At 42.0% G+C, this 19,698-nt stretch overlaps 3 protein-coding genes across 6 annotated transcripts in view; 2 read left to right on the forward strand and 1 right to left on the reverse strand.

Moving 5' to 3' along the window:
* Nucleotides 1–19,698, reverse strand: part of LOC113028823 (uncharacterized) — a 270,569-nt gene that overhangs the window by 153,691 nt on the left and 97,180 nt on the right. The window lies entirely within an intron of this gene.
* The window catches only part of LOC113029509 (uncharacterized), a 75,746-nt gene that overhangs the window by 16,294 nt on the left and 39,754 nt on the right, over nucleotides 1–19,698 (forward strand). The window lies entirely within an intron of this gene.
* On the forward strand, nucleotides 101–18,779 carry LOC113029482 (uncharacterized). 2 transcript variants are annotated; one of them, XM_080306694.1, is made up of 5 exons: nucleotides 101–406; nucleotides 1,856–1,961; nucleotides 8,464–9,060; nucleotides 15,033–15,629; nucleotides 15,867–18,779. In XM_080306694.1, the coding sequence occupies exons 2-5, from the start codon at nucleotides 1,944–1,946 to the stop codon at nucleotides 16,440–16,442; spliced, it is 1,788 nt and encodes a 595-aa protein (XP_080162820.1). In that variant the 5' UTR covers nucleotides 101–406; nucleotides 1,856–1,943; the 3' UTR covers nucleotides 16,443–18,779. The 2 variants fall into 2 exon arrangements, with proteins under 2 accessions (XP_080162820.1, XP_080162819.1); XM_080306693.1 differs by having other exon boundaries at nucleotides 102–406; nucleotides 15,864–18,779.

A 19,698-nucleotide genomic window follows, 5' to 3' on the forward strand; every position in this document is an offset into this window, starting at 1 on the left:
CTTATTCCAGTTTTTAAAACAGAGTATACATTGAGGGAGGATTCTGATGTCGACGTTTCACTCCACACCAGTTGGTGGCGGTAATGCACCATTTTGGTGTTTGACAACCGCCAATAACCAATACAAAGAAGAAGAAGTCTGTTCCGGGATCACATGCTGGACACAGTTTATGCAGACGGAGTTACCGTTTCATCCTAAGCGAGTAAAATCCTGATTTTGGATGATAAAACAAACTAAACGACCGTTTGGATCGATATCTGCATCGATCTGCCCACCCTTGTCTCCTGGATCGTAGCTGAGATCAGCGTGAACCACGTGGGTCTCTGCTCCCTGATCTGTTTCCTGTGTTTGGAAAAACTTCCAGCTTCATCGCGGAGTTTCTCTCGGTTTGTGGGCTCATCTAAAGGTAAGCACCGAGCTAACTTTACTGTGAGTTCAGTTCATGTTGAGTTTAGCTCCTGAATGAGGTCTTCTGCTGCTCTCCTCGGTGTCTGTTCACAGTTTATTGTGAACACGTTGAGAGAAGAGTGAGAGAGTGTTTGGAGAAAAACACCAGCTAATCATTAGCTCAGCATGCTGGGAGAAGTTGGAGCAGAAAAGTCTTTTCATTGTCCCTGCAGCTGTTTTTCTGCCTGCACCAAACCTCTACAGCCTCGTTTCTATTTGAAGTGATAACAGGAAATGGATGAGAGCGATCTGCTGCAGTATCAGGGTCACAATAAACTTTATTGTCCAGCTGCTGTGGATGAACACATGAGAGGAAGTGAACTCCTACAAAGTCTCATTTTAATGAGCCTGGCTGCTGTAAAGTGATGCACAGGAAGATGTTAACAAAAACTAATGAAACAGAGATGAAAGTAAACAGTGTTCATATTTGAAAGCACAGAGAATAAAATATATTGTGGTGGTTAATGTGCAGCTCTTCGTGATTTGGGAGAATCATGTTTTTAATCATGTTGTGGATTGAATGTTGGGTTTTATTTATTTTGTTTACAGACGTTTTTCCCACCTGTGATCGTTCAGATTGATTTGTTGGGTTGACTTGAATCATGTGAAGGTTTAAAGCTGCACTTCCCCCAAAAAGAATAAAGTATAATCAAGAAGAATGTAATAATGTCTTCCTGTGTCAAACACAGCTGCAGTCAAAGCAGGAAGGAAAGCACTGAAACCACTGATCAAAGCTCATTAATCAATGAGCTTTAATCATTGGTTGTTGGGGAATTGTGGAGGTGGTGGGACTGGGGGGCTGAAGGAGTTGAAAGTGTGGGGTGGGGGAGTAACAGGTCTGTCCCTGTTTGTGGAAACCACAGGAGGAGCTGTTCAGGCTGTTGCTGGGTGTGAATTGTTGATGGAGTCTTTAAACTTGTAGTTGCTGTTTTCCAGACTGAAGCAGAGTCGTTAGCTGAAAACTGGTTTTAGAGGTTCATTCAGGACACCTTCTCAGGCTCTTACAGCCTTACCTGTATCATAACAAAGTGTATAAACCCCAATCCACCTTTAACATGGTCCTTCTCCCAAACCTTCAAATAGGACTTTCTGGCCCTGTCATAGTAAAGGGCTGCTGCTTCAACTAACATAACTTGAAGTAGGTAATGATGGTAGACAGCCATGCTATTTAACTTTGGCGTGCTGTAGATTATGTAAGTTTCACTAGAACCATGAGTACATTCACAAAGTTCCTCCTGAAGTATAAGTGAGTGAGAGAGTTTCCTCACTTTGCAGCACAACACATCTCACAAGATTTCTACAAGCAATCAGAGTGAAATTTGTACTTTGTGTTGTCAGATGAACATATGAGACACTTTGACTCTTCAGTGCAGTGTGGAGCCTAACAAAGATCTGTTTTGTGTCCCAGCTGATCAGCAGGAGGAGAAGAGTCTGACGGAGCAGCAGAGGAACATTTTCAGCCATCTGGACTCAGCTGAGTCACTACAGAGGAAACAATGAGCTCAACACAGGAGGTGAGGAAAATATCACAGTTTCACCAAATAACCAGTCACGTCTAAAACTCTCATCCTCCCAACCTGTTATATGACTGTGTTGTATATTATGTTGTTTTTTAAAGACCACAGCACATGTTAAAATAAGGAAGGTTTATTCATCAACATTATTAATAATCAAATAGACAAAACATTTTTTTCATCATCCCCAAAAATACACGTTCAAAGCACCACAACAGCAGCCCGATATCAGACAGAAGCTGTCAGCTGAGCTCTGTAGAGTGGGCAATTATTATGAAACTCTATATTAGGGATGGGTACCGGTGTCCGGTGCCATGATGGCACCGGTTCTGACATAAACGGTAGTAACCAGACCGAAAAGCAGCGCACATTTCGGTGCTTTATTTCGGTGCTTTTTTTTCCTGAGCTGTGATACACTTTAGATTCTAGCCAATCATTTTACGTTTCCGAGGATAGTAGGCGGGGCCAGGTACGTATGTTCTTTTATGCAGAGCTACAGATTAAAAATGGCCAAGGCGAAGCGGTCAAAAGTCTGGCTGTACTTCACAGCAAAATATGCAAACTCAGCAGCCTGCAACAAGTGCTTTAAGCTGATACTATGATACTGTCAAAGGAGGTAACACCTCGAATCCGATGAAACACCTGGCGACGCATAGAGTTTTTTTTTAAAAGCCCAGAAATGCGCCGTATGATAGCTTGCTGCGAGACCTCACACCGAGCACATCTACTGTGCGTTGGTTGCCTGTTATCGGATCCGGAGTTAGCAATATCCCCCAAAAACCCCGAAGACGAGAGTCCTGGCCCCTAGCCCTGCCAGTGTAGCAGAAATGATGAGGATGATGATGCAGCAGCAGCTGTTCTTCTCTGCGTGAGTAGCTTAATGTTGTTCATGTGTAATTTACGTTGAGTAGGCTAACCACATTATTAAATTAATGCATGTAAGGTGAACTAGCAAACACCATCATAGCTACATGCGGCTGTCTTCTTGTTTGATGGCAGATACTCCCTTCACCCTGGCCAAAAAGGCTAAAATGACTAAAGAAAAAGAGGGAAACGGCTAAACATGAGAGGTTTTTGGACAAAGTTTGTGTTTTTTCCATTGATTAAGCACTGCTTCCAGCTAAGAGTGATACCATATATGCCCCATAGCTGCAGAAAAGGCTAACTTTGTTATATTTTTACAAAAAACCAGCTGAACATGAGAGGTTTTAAGACCAATTTTGTGTTCTCCATTCTTTAAGCACCGGTTTGAGCACCGGCACCGTTTCAAAAGTACCGATTTGGCACCGGTATCGGATAAAACCTAAACAATACCCATCCCTACTCTATATTATAATTTGTAGATTCAAGCTGCTCTTCATATTTTTGGCCAGCAGATGTCACCAAAGAGGACTGTGTTGAAAAGCTTTGAGTAATGAACCTTTTTCAATACAAGCTTCAGTGTTTCAGAAAGCTTCATTTGGCCATCACTGATATAAATAATATTATAGAAATGATCAGAGGAGGCAAAAGTACATTTACTCTATACTTAAGTGGAAGTACAGATATTAGTGTTATAAATACTTCAGTAAAAGTATTCATTCAACTTCTTTACTTAAGTAACAGTGAAAAAGTACAGGCTCTGAAATGTAATCAGAGTAAAAAAGTAAAAGTAGCTCCTTGAAGAACATTTTAACCACATGTTTTTATCCAAAGTTAACTGAACCTTGTGCTTTGTTAATGTAATAATAAGATAAGATTAGTAAATGAAGTAAAAACTATTTATGTCTAATAAAGGTTCTCTGTTTGAATCAGTTAAGTAGAAAATGAAGGAAAATAAAACATGTGTGTATTTTCTGTTGCCTACACTGTAGAGGGTGACTTTGCCTCTAAACAGGAACATGAGCAGGGAAGAGGTTAAAGTGGGATTGAGCAGGTGGGAACCCTAAAATCAGCTGTAGTGGCTCAGCGTGGGGAAAAGAATCACAGCTCACAATAATTTCTGTTGAGAGCTCCAGTAGATTTTCTTAAAGTACAGGCTGTGATCAGCTGACCTGCTGCTCTCTGTGGATGTACACAACTGAATTCAACCAGATGTCAGCAGATGTTTCATGAGCTGTCCTGGCTGATTTCCATCCTCTACACTGACAGTACACTGTCTTTATATTAGACACTATACTGTTGGTATGAAGGTGGAACTCAGTGAATGGATGTCAGCATCATGAGCTTCAGTTTAAATGAATCTCTGCTACACTTAATCTAACTGTGACATGAGCACCACAGTCACTGTGCACCAGTCACACACTGTTCTTTACTTTAAATCCATCACAGATCAGCAAACGAACCTGTTTATCCTGCACTAACCTGCAGAGGATCTTCATGCAGTCTTTAAATAACACAGTTAATCTGCTTCAGATTGTTTTGCAGCAGCTTTCATAATCTGAAAAAACATAATGTCACATGTACAGACTCAATATCTGATTTCAACACATGAGGACTTACATGTAAGCTTTAATCTCCAGTTGATCAAATCCCACTGAGCAGTCCTTCCCTTTAAATCTAACCTCTCTTCTTCCTCTCCTGTCCTGTGTGTCTTATCTTTCTCCATCTCTGAGTGAAGTTAGCTCTCTTTCTTTTCTCTCCCTGTGATGTACAGCAGCTGGACCTTTAGCCAGCAACACACTGTGTTAAACCAAGATGGCGCCGCGTATGGATGCCCTGGTGCTTCAGTGCGTTACTTTTGTCTTGTTTTTGTGCATTTCTTCTGTGTCTGGGCACTCCTCTGGATATTCTTACACCAGAGAAGAGCTCCTTAACTGCAGGACTACAACGCCTGTGGATTTATTTCCAATATTTGTCGCATCTGCGGCAGATTTACTGCTGACTCTGATCAGGAAAGTGAGACGTCGAAAGAGAGGGAAGCGAGCCGGCGTACTCGTGCGTTTGAGGAAACGCGGACTGAGAACGGCCCTTCCTGGGATCTTCCTTTCTAATGTACGCTCACTCTGGAATAAGATAGACGAACTGGCCCTGATGAGAAGCATGAACAAAGACTTTGCCTCCTCCTGTGTCTTATGTTTTACGGAGTCGTGGCTCAGTGAGGACATCCCGGACTGCGCGCTCAAGCTGGAGGGCTTTCATCTGCTGCGCGCGGACCGGCAGGCCACTCTCTCCGGTAAAACCAAAGGTGGAGGTGTCTGCTTCTACATCAATAGTGGCTGGTGCACAGATGTAACAGTGATTGCTCAGCACTGCTCTCCCTCTCTGGAATATCTTTTTATTCACTGCAAACCGTTTTATTCTCCGCGGGAGTTTGCTTCATTCATCCTGGCCGCTGTTTACATCCCGCCAGATGCGGATGCGCAGGCAGCTCAGTGCGCACTCGCGGAGCAGATTCTCCACACGGAGCGGACATTCCCGGACTCTCTCATCATTGCTCTTGGGGACTTTAACAAAGCCAATCTGAGCCATGAGCTTCCAAAATATAAGCAGCATATTAAATGCCCGACCAGAGAGGAGAGAACATTAGACCACTGTTACAGTACGATCAGCGGGGCCTATCGCGCGGTGCCCCGCGCTTCACTCGGACTTTCTGATCACGTCATGATCCACCTAATCCCCGCGTACAGACAGAGGCTGAAGCTCTCCAAACCTGTCGTGAGGACTAAAAAACTGTGGAGCAACGAGGCTGTGGAGGAGCTTCGCACGTGTTTGGAGTCTACAGACTGGGACACAATGAAGGCTGCTTCTAACAGCTTGGACGAGTTTACGGACACTGTCACCTCCTATATCCACTTCTGTGAGGACAGCATTGTGCCATCACGCACCAGGGTGAGTTATAACAATGACAAACCCTGGTTTACTCCTAAACTCATAAAGCAGTGGCTGGAAAAGAGTAAGGCGTTCAGAAGCGGAGACAGGGACTGCTACAGAGAGGCCAAGTACAGGTTCACTAAAGAAGTGGACATTACCAAACATCAGCACTCTGAGAAGATGCAGCAGCAGATCTCAGAGAATGACTCGGCCTCTGTGTGGAAAGGTTTTAGGAATATTACAAACTACAAGCCTAAAACCCCCCACTCCACTGACGACTTGCTCTTAGCCAACACCCTTAACGACTTCTACTGCCGTTTTGATGAGCCATCAGGCAGCCTTCACACCTCCAACGACCCCAACAATAGAGGCACTTTGGACACTCATTCCCCCACCTCTCCCCCCTACATAGAGCCATCACCACCTTCAAACTGTTCACCTGCAACACCCGCCCCCTCACCCCACACAAAAGAGGATTTCACACCACCTCCTCCGACCACAACTCTTCATATTCATGAAGCAGATGTGAGGAAGCAGTTTAGGAGTCTGAATGCTCGGAAAGCTCCCGGCCCAGACGGTGTGTCTCCTGCCACCCTCAGACACTGTGCAAACGAGCTGGCCCCAGTGTTTTCTGGCATTTTCAACTCCTCACTGCAGGCATGTCATGTGCCTGCCTGCTTCAAGTCCTCTACCATAATCCCTGTCCCCAAGAAACCTAGGATCACTGGACTAAATGACTACAGACCCGTGGCTCTGACATCTGTAGTCATGAAGTCATTTGAGCGCCTAGTTCTCTCCCATCTCAAGACCCTCACGGCCCCCCTCCTGGACCCCCTGCAGTTTGCATATAGAGCCAACAGGTCTGTAGACGACGCCATCAACATGGCCCTACACTTCATCCTGCAGCATCTGGACTCCCCAGGAACCTACGCCAGGATCCTGTTTGTGGACTTCAGCTCTGCCTTCAACACCATCCTTCCAGACCATCTCCGAGGCAAGCTTTCCCAGATGAATGTGCCTGATCCCATCTGCCGGTGGATCACTGACTTCCTGACGGACAGGAAGCAGCACGTGAGGCTGGGAAAGAATGTCTCGGACTCCCGGACCATCAGCACCGGCTCCCCTCAGGGCTGTGTTCTTTCTCCTCTGCTCTTCTCCCTGTACACCAACTGCTGCACCTCCACCCACCAGTCTGTCAAGCTAATCAAGTTCGCAGATGACACCACCGTCATTGGGCTCATCTCGGACGGGGACGAGTCTGCCTACAGGAGGGAGGTTGAACGTCTGGTGTCTTGGTGCAGCCACAACAACCTGGTGCTGAATGCCCAGAAGACAGTGGAGATTATTGTGGACTTCAGGAAGCACACAGCTCCACTCCCCCCCATCATCCTGACTGACACCCCCATCACCTCTGTGGACTCATTCCGCTTCCTGGGTACCACCATCACCCAGGACCTGAAGTGGGAGCCCACCATCACCTCCGTCATCAAGAAAGCCCAGCAGAGGATGTACTTCCTGAGGCAGCTGAAGAAATTCAACCTGCCAACACGGACGATGATGCAATTCTACACTGCAATCATCGAGTCCATCCTCACCTCCTCCATCACCGTGTGGTACGCTGGAGCCACTATCAGGGACAAACAGAGACTGCAGCGTGTTGTGCGCTCTGCTGAGAAGGTGATTGGCTGCAGACTCCCATCTCTGCAGGACCTGTACACCTCCAGGACACTGGGGCGTGCAGCTCGGATCTCAGCTGACCCTTCTCACCCTGGACACAGTCTGTTTGACCTGCTCGCCTCAGGCAGGAGGCTCCGGTCCATTCGCACCAGAACCTCTCGCCATAAGAACAGTTTCTTCCCCTCTGCTGTTGGACACATGAACAATAACCACATGACTGTCCCCGCCACTAACACATGACCCTACGCTGTGTCACTGCATCATTTCATGTTTGGCACTGATCACCACCTGCACTCATGTATATATCTTTCTACGTAGCACTCATAATTCTTATTCTCATGTATATCTCATGCACATATCTTTCTTTCTACATAGCACTTTAATTCTTATTGTCTGCACTGAAGCACCGCAGCAATTTCCTAATGTTGTAAACCTCAACATCTGGCAATAAACCCATTCTGATTCTGATTCTGATTCTGAGACAAACTGCACACAAACAGTTTGTGTGTTTGCTGATGTTTGTTGATAGAAACGCTGCATTTGAAATTACCTGTTTTTTCAGGTGCTGTGCAAAAAAGAAAGAAGAACAACGTCTCACTTTAACTCCTGACTATGACTCACAGTTTTGCCTCTTTCATCTCTTTTTATGTTTCATACCCTGGTGATTAGTACACGATCAGGATTGTCTTTCATGTGTTACTTTTCAGGCTCAAATCAGTTTGATACCAAAAGTGAAAAGTCTGTTTTGATAATATAATGAGTAGAAAGTCTTTTTTTTTATGTGGGGAGTCAAACTAAGGAAAATAAGGAAAAAATATTTTAGTGTTTAAACAGTCATTAATTCTTTTTAACACCAGGTTGGATGTAATGTGTTAGAACTACCAGTAGGTGGTGATAAGAGACCTTTAAGGTGTTTGGTGCCACACTCCACCTTCAGGTTTAAAACTAGTGTTAATGGAGGGAGTTTGAAGGTTGAGTTTGTTCCACGACTGCATTTCACTCACTGCCTCTGTTTGTATCTCTGTCACTGCAGGACCAACATGGAGCGAGAAGTCAGCGCTCTCAGGAGGCCGACAAACCTCACAGAAGAAAGAGAGAGAAAACATACACCTGTGACGATTGTGGGAAGGAGTTTACTCTGAAGGATAAACTGAAGCAGCATCAGGTCATCCACACTGGAGTCAAAGCGTACAGCTGTGATTTGTGTGGAAAGAGTTTTCCCAGGAAGGGTTCCCTAAAAAGACACAAAGTCATCCACAGTGGAGTTAAAGCGTACAGCTGTGATCAGTGTGGCACAGCTTTTACTCACAGAGACAGCTTACAGAGGCATCTAGTTACCCACTCTGGAATTAAGGCATACAGCTGTGACAAGTGTGGAAAAACTTTCAGCCTGAAACAGAGCCGAAATACACACCTACGCATTCACACCGGACATAATGTGTACTGCTGTGAACAGTGTGGCAAACAGTTTATAACAAACCAAAAGTTACAATACCACATGTTTACCCACACTGAGGAGAGACCTTATAAATGTGACCTGTGTGAGAAGACTTTTAAATCTCCACATGACCTGAGACGACACCAACAGATCCACACCAGAAAGAGACTCTACAAGCGCAGTTACTGTGAGGTATGTATTTATGTTTTTATCTTGTCATTTTAGCCTGACTGTTTGGAACAACTCTGCTCATTAAACTGTGTTAGCATGTTAGCAATTCTACTGCATGAAAAAGGCTGCATCTGAGGTGGCACAGTTAATCTGCCTCAGATTGTTTTGCAGCAAGTTTCATAATCTGAAAAAAAGACATAAAATTATATGTACAGACTAGAGATGAACCAATCCGATATTATGTATCGGTCTTATACTGACGTAAATTACTGGATCGGATATCGGAGAGAAATAAAAAATGTAATCCGATCCATTAAATATCAAAAAAGCACCTCACAAAACTTGCGACATGGCGTAACTCGGCTCATAACCGTAGCACGTGGCAACTGTATGCATCATGTTATAGAGCGGCTGTGGCGTGCGGGACCTGTCTGCGGTCTGTTTGAGCATTTGGAGCCTCGCTACCAATCCGGCATTTCATCTCGGAGGAAGTTATCCCCGAGAGAAGTAAAGCAAGTGTGTAAGTTCATCTCTGAATGTTTGTAAAGCATTCCCGCGTCAAGCTTAACAACCGATATATGGAGCGACTGCCTCTTCTCTCTCTCCCTCCCTCTCCTGCTGCTACTTCAATCATGAAACTGATTACAGTTTTTTACAGACGCTAGGACACATTTCTCAATACTTAGGTCACGTTTGCAAAACTCCTCACACAGTGAGCACAACAGAAGTCTATGTGGGCTAAACTGAGGACCAGTTATCATTGTTTTGGCACAAAATGCATTCAATGACTACATCTCTCAAATTTCATGAATTATCTTCTCACTCAGACACAAGAACTGCCAAAAATCTTTGTACGGACAGGACATTTTGCATGTGCTTACATACTGTTTTCAAAACTGTTAAACTTATGGCCAAAACAATAACACAATGCAAAACTTAAAAAGACAGCAAAATTCAACAGCAATATTTTATTGAAACATATTTTAAATCTAAAAATGCAGTTTAACCAGCCACAGCTGATTCTTATTGTAGATGAACATCTACACAGGTGTTACTCCTTCAATTTTTCAACTCCTTCAATTCTGGCATGCCAGAAGATTATTTCCTAGGTGTGTTGCCCTAGATGACATAAGATGTGATGTGGATGAGAACCTGTGGCCAAATGGAGAAGACCGAGTAGATTAGCATTACTATTGTATGTGTATCAGTGGATGGTGTGTATACAAATTCTTGTATTTTGGGATTACTTAGTGCAGAAAAATAAAAATACATAAACAAATATTAACGAATTCTGCATGATGTCTGATTCATTCCAGTAACATATATTGAAATTATAAACAGAGATGTGTCCTTGTTTTACACAAGAAAACACTGTGTAATGCTACATGTTGTTAGTGTTTTTTAGGTCATTGTTTTGTGGGTGACAAAGTGTGTTTGTCGGCTGTCAACCTTTGCTAGTGTTCTGGAAGAATGAGTTTATTTGAGACCTGAATGAAGTGTTTTGGTAGTTGTAGTGCATTTTGAATGTGAAATGAACTGCTTTGCCAAGCTGACAGTCAGTTAGGAGGATTGTGTGAAGTGTTTTGCAAAAGTGACCTAAGTATTGAGAAATGTGTCCTAGCGTCTGTAAAAAACTGTAATGATCAGCTGATCGGCTTTTCTGTCGCGAGTCCGTCTCTCTTCTAGAGCAGGGCGATATTGCCAAAAATATTTATCACGATATATATTTGAAAATTTGCGATAACGATATAACTGACGATATAATTGATGCGAGACAAAATACAACTCCACAACATTACTAGCACAAAAAGACAACCTTCCATTTATTTTCACTTAAACAAGAAGCTGGTTTTTATGTACATTAAAGCTTTATAAAAATTTAACAGTGCAAATGCAAATTCCTTGCTCAAAGTTTAACCAAAAGTCATTTCCAGTAGAAATGGGCTGACATATCCTGAGCATAACCATGTATAATATCCACTGAAGTTAAAAAGAGGTGCTTTGCAACATTAAACTGCAGTGTGCAGTACGTATTTTTCGGACCATAAGGTGCACGGGATTATAAGGCACATTAAGCGAAACAAAGCAGTCAGATAAATCAAACTTTATTAAACTCATTCTTCTTGCTTCCTCCACTTCTGTACCATTGATTCATTAATGTTGAATTCTCTGGCAGCTACTGTATTCCCATGTTGTTGCAGTATATTAATGACTAACCTTGTATTGTGGATGGATTATCTCAGTTGTTCTCCTGACTGAAGTTTGGTCCGTTTACAGCATCCTGCCATGCGATTGCATTTGTCTCTAACCATGAGGAACCTTCACGTGAACTTTTATAAGTGGAAAAGTGTTAGTGTTCGTCCTCCAGCTTCACTGTTTATGTTATGCTAACATAGCTGTGTCGCTAGCGATCACGTAGCACATCATTATATACCAGCTAGCCCAACTTCAGTAACCCTACAAACGTCACTGCTGTTTAGTTTCCTGTCTTCATTTATGTTGGAAGTGATAGCAGAGCTGTATGTTTGAATTTTTTCAGAAATCTCTCAGTCAGAACATGCTATATCATGCTTAGGTAACTAGCGAAACTAGCGAGCTAACTTCCGCTAGCTTCTTGCTAACTGCTAACTCCGTTAAATGTAATAAATTTTGTTTTCATGGATGCCTGGAAGTTAAACTTCATAGTTACACCTGATAAAGCAGCAATGCTGATCGTTTTATTAAAGATGAAAGAATTTAGACAGTTTTTAACTGTCAGTGATGCTGCAGTGTTTGTTTGACTTGAAGCAGACGGAGTTTAGGACCAGTGTTGCCAACTCCTCAGTAAGGAAAATCGCTATTGGTTGTCCTAAAAGTCGCTAGAAGTCGCTAAATGACGTCATCGCCTAATTTGCATAATTGGTCATGCTAATCTAATTGTAACCTATGTTGTTGGAGAGAGAAATAACACCGTGGAAGAGACATAAAGTGAGTAAAAAACGTCCTAAATGCATTTAGAGTTTATTTAGAACTACAAATTAAATTTCTTTTAGCAATTATTGTTTTGTTTTTTTTATGTCACAATTCCAACCCTACTCCTTTACCCGGTCTTGGACCGGCAAAAGTGACCCGAAATAGGCACTCTGGTGGCGTTACAGTGTGTGTGTGTGTGTGTGTGTGTGTGTGTGTGTGTGTGTGTGTGTGTGTGTGTGTGTGTGTGTGTGTGTGTGTGTGTGTGTGTTTATAAGTAGTTTTAAACCTTGTGATCCACAAAACAGCATAAGAGTAAAAGAAGAACTGACTGCGTTACAGCACCCGCTGCTTGTTGAGAGTAAAAGCGATACGCGCTTTCACGTCTTTTTTTAGCCACTTTCTTTTAGAAAAAAAGTCGCTATGGGCTCTGAAAACTCGCTAAATATAGCGACAAAGTCGCTAAGTTGGCAACACTGTTTAGGACCCAGATTACTCCCAGATTTAAGAACATTTTAGTCCAACAAATACGACAATAACGACGGCCGCTTGCATGTTCTGCAAAAAAAATGTGCTTTGTCGTGTATCTGACGGACAAACACCAAACCAGTTCCACATCACGGAAGTTGCACCATTTTTACAAACCAATTCTGGTTCATCTGTTTCACTCAACAATCGGCCATGTGCGTATGAAAACAAAGGCACTGCGCATGCGCGTTTTACTCATATTCTATCGCGATATTTCATTTTCCTATCGTTGCCTAACATTATACCAGTATTACCGTGAACGGTATAATATGGCCCAGCCCTACTCTCTTCTTTGTTTATCGCCCTCTTCGCGCCAGAAAGAGGAAACCAGCGGCTGAACAACTGCAGCACATTTAAGCTTGATAAGCTGTTGTTGGAATTTATTTAACATTACTTTCTACACCAGGATCTTTTTCTACGTAGCTGACGGCTGTAACTGTGCAGGGGTGGATCTAGCAAAGTTTAGCCAGGGGGGCCGATAGGGCATGAACAGGGAAAAGGGGGCTCAAAGACATACTCTTCTTTCTTATTCTCATTTAAAATGTCTATCTTTTAATAAATAATTATACGAAGCTTACACCCAAAGTTTTAATCTGATGTAGAATGTATAGAAGTTCATTACTGTATATAGTAACTATTAAGTCTAATATACCCTAGTAAGCTATAGTACTTTTTCCTTTGGGAAGGTACCATCTGTGCAGTCTGCAAATCTGTTGAAGATGTTGAATCTATTTAAATGTTCTTGAAAAATAATTGATTTCCTTGCAAGTATCATGCATTCATCTTTAGTAGGCTTGATTACTGTAACAGCATCTTTACAGGTCTACCTAAAAAATCAGTCAGACAACTACAGCTCATTCAGAACTCTGCTGCTCGAGTCCTCACTAAGACCAAAAAAGTGGACCACACCAGTCCAGCTCTGAGGTCTTTACACTGGCTGCCTGTCCGTCAGAGGATAGACTTTAAAGTCCTGATGCTGGTCTATAAAGCTCTGAATGGTTTAGGACCAAAATACATCAGTGACCTCCTGACCCAGTATGAACCTTCCAGATCCCTCAGGTCATCTGGATCTGGTCTTTTATCAGTTCCCAGAGTCAGAACCAGACACGGAGAAGCTGCATTCAGCTTTTATGCTCCTTATATCTGGAACAAACTCCCAGAAAGCCTCAGATCAGCTGAAACACTCAGTTTATTTAAATCCAGGTCGAAGACTCAGCTGCATTTGAATAAAGCACCAAATCCACACTTTTAAGCTTAAATTTCAAAACTTACATTAACTACTGATTTTATCTATTGTTCTAATTTTATCTGTTTTGATTTTATATACTGTTTTGTTTGTTTGTTAATTAGTTTGTTTGTTTGCTTGTTTTAATCAATTTTAAATCATGCTTTTTATTTGTTTTTGTTTCTAATGTCTCTGTAAAGCACTTTCAATCACCTTGTTGTTGAATTGTGCTATACAAATAAACTTGCCTTGCCTTACCTTGCCTTGCAGTGTATTTTTACATACAGGTATAACAGAATAGGTTTAGTGTTTTGTTTTGTTTTGTTTGTTTTTTTTTTTTTGTTTTTACTTGAGCATGAACTTATACAAAAAGCAGCAAGATATTAAAAAACTGTTTTATTGATTAAAAACACACAGTATCAGATTCATATCGGTATTGGCAGATATCCAAATTTATGATATCGGTATCAGACATAACAAAGTGGTATCGTGCCATCTCTAGTACAGACCCAATATCTGATTTCAACACATGAGGACTTACATGTAAGCTTTAATCTGCAGTTGATCAAATCCCACTGAGCAGTCCTTCCCTTTAAATCTAACCTCTCTTCTTCCTCTCCTGTCCTGTGTGTCTTATCTTTCTCCATCTCTGAGTGAAGTTAGCTCTCTTTCTTTTCTCTCCCTGTGATGTACAGCAGCTGGACCTTTAGCCAGCAACACACTGTGAGACAAACTGCACACAAACAGTTTGTGTGTTTGCTGATGTTTGTTGATAGAAACGCTGCATTTGAAATTACCTGTTTGTTCAGGTGCTGTGCAAAAAAGAAGGAAGAACAACGTCTCACTTTAACTCCTGACTATGACTCACAGTTTTGCCTCTTTCATCTCTTTTTATGTTTCAAACCCTGGTGATTAGTACACGATCAGGATTGTCTTTCATGTGTTACTTTTCAGGCTCAGATCAGTTTGATGTTTGAAACCAAAAGTGAAAAGTCTGTTTTGAAAATATAATGAGTAGAAAGTCTTTTTTTTTTTAATGTGGGGAGTAAAAGTAAGGAAAATAAGGAAAAAATGATTTTAGTGTTTAAACAGTCATGAATTATTTTTAACACCAGGTTGGATGTAATGTGTTAGAACTACCAGCAGGTGGGGATAAGAGACCTTTAAGGTGTTTGGTGCCACACTCCACCTTCAGGTTTAAAACGAGTGTTAATGGAGGGAGTTTGAAGGTTGAGTTTGTTCCACGACTGCATTTCACTCACTGCCTCTGTTTGTATCTCTGTCACTGCAGGACCAACATGGAGCGAGAAGTCAGCGCTCTCAGGAGGCCGACAAACCTCAACCAAGAAAGAGAGAGAAAACATACACCTGTGACGAGTGTGGGATGGGATTTACTTTGAAGGCTAAACTAAAACATCATCAGGTCATCCACACTGGAGAGAAACCATTCAGCTGTGACTTGTGTGGAAAGTCTTTTTCCTGGAAGCGTTCCCTAAAAAGACATCAACTCATCCACAGTGGAGTTAAAGCGTACAGCTGTGATCAGTGTGGCATAGCTTTTACTGACAGTAGGTACTTACGGAGTCATCTAGTTACCCACTCTGGAATTAAGGCATACAGCTGTGACATTTGTGGAAAAACTTTCAGCCTGAAACAGAACCAAAATAGACACCTGCGCATTCACACCAGACATGATGTGTACTGCTGTGATCAGTGTGGCAAACAGTTTATAACCAACACGCATTTACAACAACACATGTTTACCCACACTGAGGAGAGACCTTATAAATGTGACCTGTGTGAGAAGACTTTTAAATCTCCATGTTACCTGAGACGACACCAACAGATCCACACCAGAAAGAGACTCTACAAGTGCAGTTACTGTGAGGTATGTATTTATATTTTTAACTTGTCATTTTAGCCTGACTGTTTGAAACAACTCTGCAGATTAAACTGTGTTAGCATGTTAGCAATTCTACTGCATGGAAAAGCAGCTCTGAGTGATTATTCAGATTTTCATTTCAGTTATGATTTTTGTTTTTTATTTGCTCTTTATTTCAGGCGACGTTCAGGATAAAAATGTTGAAGGACTGACTTACACTGTCGTTGTGTCTTTGTTTAGAAGCAGAGCGACACAGATGGATCCATTTCTCAACCCTGTCATCACTGTGGTGGTGGGAAAGACTTTTGTTGTGACCTTTGTGGAAAAACTTTCAGTTGGCAACAAACCCTGAAAACACATCAACGTAAACACACTGGAGACAAACTGAAATACTGCAAAGAATGTGGGAGAAGCTTCAGCACATCAAGTGGATTAAAACGACATGAACTCATTCACAGTGGGACAAAAAAGCACCTCTGTGATCAGTGTGGGTCATCTTTCATTACTGCAAGTGTGCTTAAAAGACACAAACGAGTCCACACAGGAGAGAAACCATACAAGTGCAGATACTGTGACAAAAGCTTCTCACAATCAGGTCATCAAAACAAGCATGAATGTACACACATGGAAGGAAACTACAGCTGTGACCAGTGTGACAAGAGCTTCAGGAATCTCAGTTCATACTCCAAACACAAACGATCCCACGTTACTAATAAACTGTTTCACTGTTACCAATGTGCCAAAACATTCACTAAATTATCTGCTCTGTGCAAACATCAGCGTGATCACTCAGGGCTGAAATCACTCCCATCACAGTGAATATGAAGAGACAGAAAGATCCTCTTGTGGTTTCAGGGTCAGACTCAAAACCCTTGAGATCAGGCTCCACAGAGTTCAGAGTGAATCTCCTATAAAGATCTGATGAGGCAACTATGAATGAAAATGGTTCCCTAGTCTCATTTTAAGCTTTCTAAACTGTTCTGCTTCAGTGTTCATGTCGAGTGGTTCGCTTTGTTCCAGCAGTTGGATGAAGAAGTTTGAGCTGTGATTTCATTTCCTGTATTTCAGAGTAAAGGCTGAAGTGACAAATGGAAACATGTTTACAGTCACAGTCAGATGAACTGTTTTCAGTGGCACAGATGGAGGTTTATCAGAGGAGGAGACTTGGCTGCTCTCCACTCACACTGAACAGGGTTCCTGCAGCTTATTAAAAATCTGACCTGAAAGTTATGAAAAATTTCCTTGTAACACTGAGTTACAGTAGGGGGGCTGCTCCGTAATCCAGTTCAATAACACATCTCCTGACATTAAACATAAGCTTATTTAATAATGTGGATCTCTTTTGTCCAGATTTTTATTCAGAGGCAGCAACTGTGGTAAGAATTGACCCGGATGTTTACAGATCTTATAATTTTGTGTCAAGTTCATTTCCTTGTTGATGCAGAGCCAGAATTTAGATATTTTTAGACAATCCCATCGAAGATGCATGTAAGTTCCATCTGCTGTTTTATATTTGAGAAAAATTTGAAAGATCTTTAAAATCTTTTATTTTTCCTTAAACTTGCTGTAGGTATTAAAACTTATGATTTTGTTTTTAAGATGTCGAAACAATTAATTTTGGGAGCTCATTTTTTTAAAGTTGTGGTTTCATTTGTTCAGAGTTCATCAATGTTTTCCTCATACAAGGTGTGATGGATCCATGCTTTTATACTGTTTAAGACAAATTCTGAAAGCTGAACGATGCAGAGATGAGACCCTTTAAGGTGTGTTCACACCGAACGCAATAGATGCGACCAGAGCGTCAGGTTTACGTGTAAAGTCAATGGAAAAGTTCGATGACGCGTGATTGTGGGTCCTGCGAAAATTCAGAAGCAGATTTGCATCGTAAAAACGCATGAAACGCGCGTCAAATTAGCGCGAATGTATGGCAAGCCATAAGTGCCAAATATCGCCAATTTTCCAACCCGCTTGGTTAAGAAATAGCGTAAAAAAATTCCGTTTAATTAGTCCAAACGTCGTAAAAAACTGCGTTCTGTCTGGACAAATTCCACTTTTTTACCTTGAACGCCCCATCTGAGTGGCAGAAAAAATGCCGTTTGTATCTGTCTTTGAACGCCGCTTTTTACGTCACTCGGCAGAAAATGCCGTTCAAAGAGACATAAAAATGGCGTTTTTTACGATGTTCTGTGTCAGCTGTAACGGCATTTAAAACAGCGTTTTATTATTAATTATGCAGGGCACTCCCCATGGTTCCCTCATCCAATTACTTTCAACTCATTTCACCCAATCAAAAAGAGGAAGTGCAGACCACACTAATGCATCACCGATTCACCTTGCTGCTAAGTGATTGCCTATTCAGTACCAGTGCTTGTCACAGTATTCACTTGTATTATAATCCCACTATGCATTTGAATGTGTTTAAAGTATGATCAAGCAAACAAACGACAGAATGCTTTTTCTGAAACCTTAACTGTTGTTGAAGTTCGTTCGATTTGGGTAAGAGAAGAAAGCAGGCTGAGTCCGGGTAGGTGTCAAAAATAGTGATCTTTATTTTACACACTTTGCGCAGGAGTGTGGGAAGAAAACTTGCAATACTGCGAATGGACCGTTCCCCATCATTATATTGCCGTGATGACGTCACAGTTAGATCTTTATTGGAAATGATAACAGTTCCCCACACTCAAAAAGTTCTCCTTATATGGACATCAACTGCTACTTTTAGAGAAAAACAAGTGTGTATTACATTGTGCATTTTGTGAATGTATATCTATCAGAAAAACTGTCCTAAGACGACCCTCCTGTTCTTACTAAGTGTGTGTGTGAACGTGCGTGTTTTACATAACTATGTGCATGTTGTTACAGGCCTGAGTACGTGCAGAACTGAATGTAGACAGCCCAGGGTCCAACAGGACCCACGAGTTCGAGCGGTTACAAGAATGTGCAACAGCTTAAGCAAATAGAAAGAATAATACAGAACAACAATAGACTGATTAAAGTGCTGATAATCTGTGTACATTAATATTTGCTCAGAGTAACATAGATGTGATTCAAAGATTATTCTGTCAACTGATTCAACAATGGTAAATGATTCATCAATGATAATTCTGATTATAACTGTGACCATAAGAATACAGAATAAAATATCTCTTGTCCACACTCCTCCTCTTTGGCCTTAAAAAAAAGGCCAACCTTTACCCAGAGTTTGTTTCACTCCTCCGTCCAGGCGGCCTCTCGCAACGGCATCATATACCCCGGACCAGCTGAACCAGAGTCTAGGGCCCTGCTTACCAGATTTACCAACACCCGCCTTAGCAGAGGAATGAGACAACACCCGATCATCAATAAACCTAGAAAAACTATAAGAGAAAACATGGCAGACATAAACACACCCTTCCATTGCCCAAAGACAGACGTGATCCAGTCTCCCAGCCCCGTGTTCACGCCTGATTGCTCATGCATGGTTCTAGACAACGTTTTCAGATTCTCGAGCGCCCTAGTGACCGTTCCGTCCAGAGCCGTATTGTTGGGAATAAAGTTGCAACACATGTTTCGTGTTATGGCAGCTCTGCTGATTTCTGAGCTTCTTTGTTATTTTCCTCTTTACTTCTCTTAACCTTTAACTTATGTCTTAGCAATCAGATTCTGCCATCATGCATTACCGCTTTGTGCTAGTTATGTTGACTTTTCTCTTCTTTTGTCTCCACTTTTTTCACCCCTATTTGGATACCCGGTGCATGGCTGCTTTGTTTATTTTAGGGATCAGCTGTTAGCGCTGCACCCTGCGGCTGCTCTACCGGCAGACAGACCCGACATCCCCAGTGAGCTGAGGGTGAAGAGACGGGGGTGATTAGGGTTGCCAACCGTCCCTTGAAAAACAGAATCATCCCGTATTTAGACACAAAAGTACACGTCCAGTATTGTGCTGAAAAGGGACGCACTTTGTCCCGTAATACAGTGAGAATCAAAAGTAGTCTATAACTTTTAATGGAATTAACGCTTTGTTTGAAAACATAATTCCCAGCCCCTCTCCTGCTTTGTGACCAATGAGCTGACAGCACACTTATGACAATTCAGA

This window comes from Astatotilapia calliptera, chromosome 9 (genome assembly GCF_964374335.1).
Source record: "Astatotilapia calliptera chromosome 9, fAstCal68.1, whole genome shotgun sequence".
Classification (NCBI taxonomy): domain Eukaryota; kingdom Metazoa; phylum Chordata; class Actinopteri; order Cichliformes; family Cichlidae; genus Astatotilapia; species Astatotilapia calliptera.

Bases quoted from the DNA above. Each gene is read 5' to 3' on its own strand.
- LOC113029482 (XM_080306693.1), top strand. The intron at 9,061-15,032 runs GTATGTATTTAT...CTGTCACTGCAG, and splicing joins ACAAGCGCAGTTACTGTGAG to GACCAACATGGAGCGAGAAG. The intron at 15,630-15,863 runs GTATGTATTTAT...GTCTTTGTTTAG, and splicing joins ACAAGTGCAGTTACTGTGAG to AAGCAGAGCGACACAGATGG.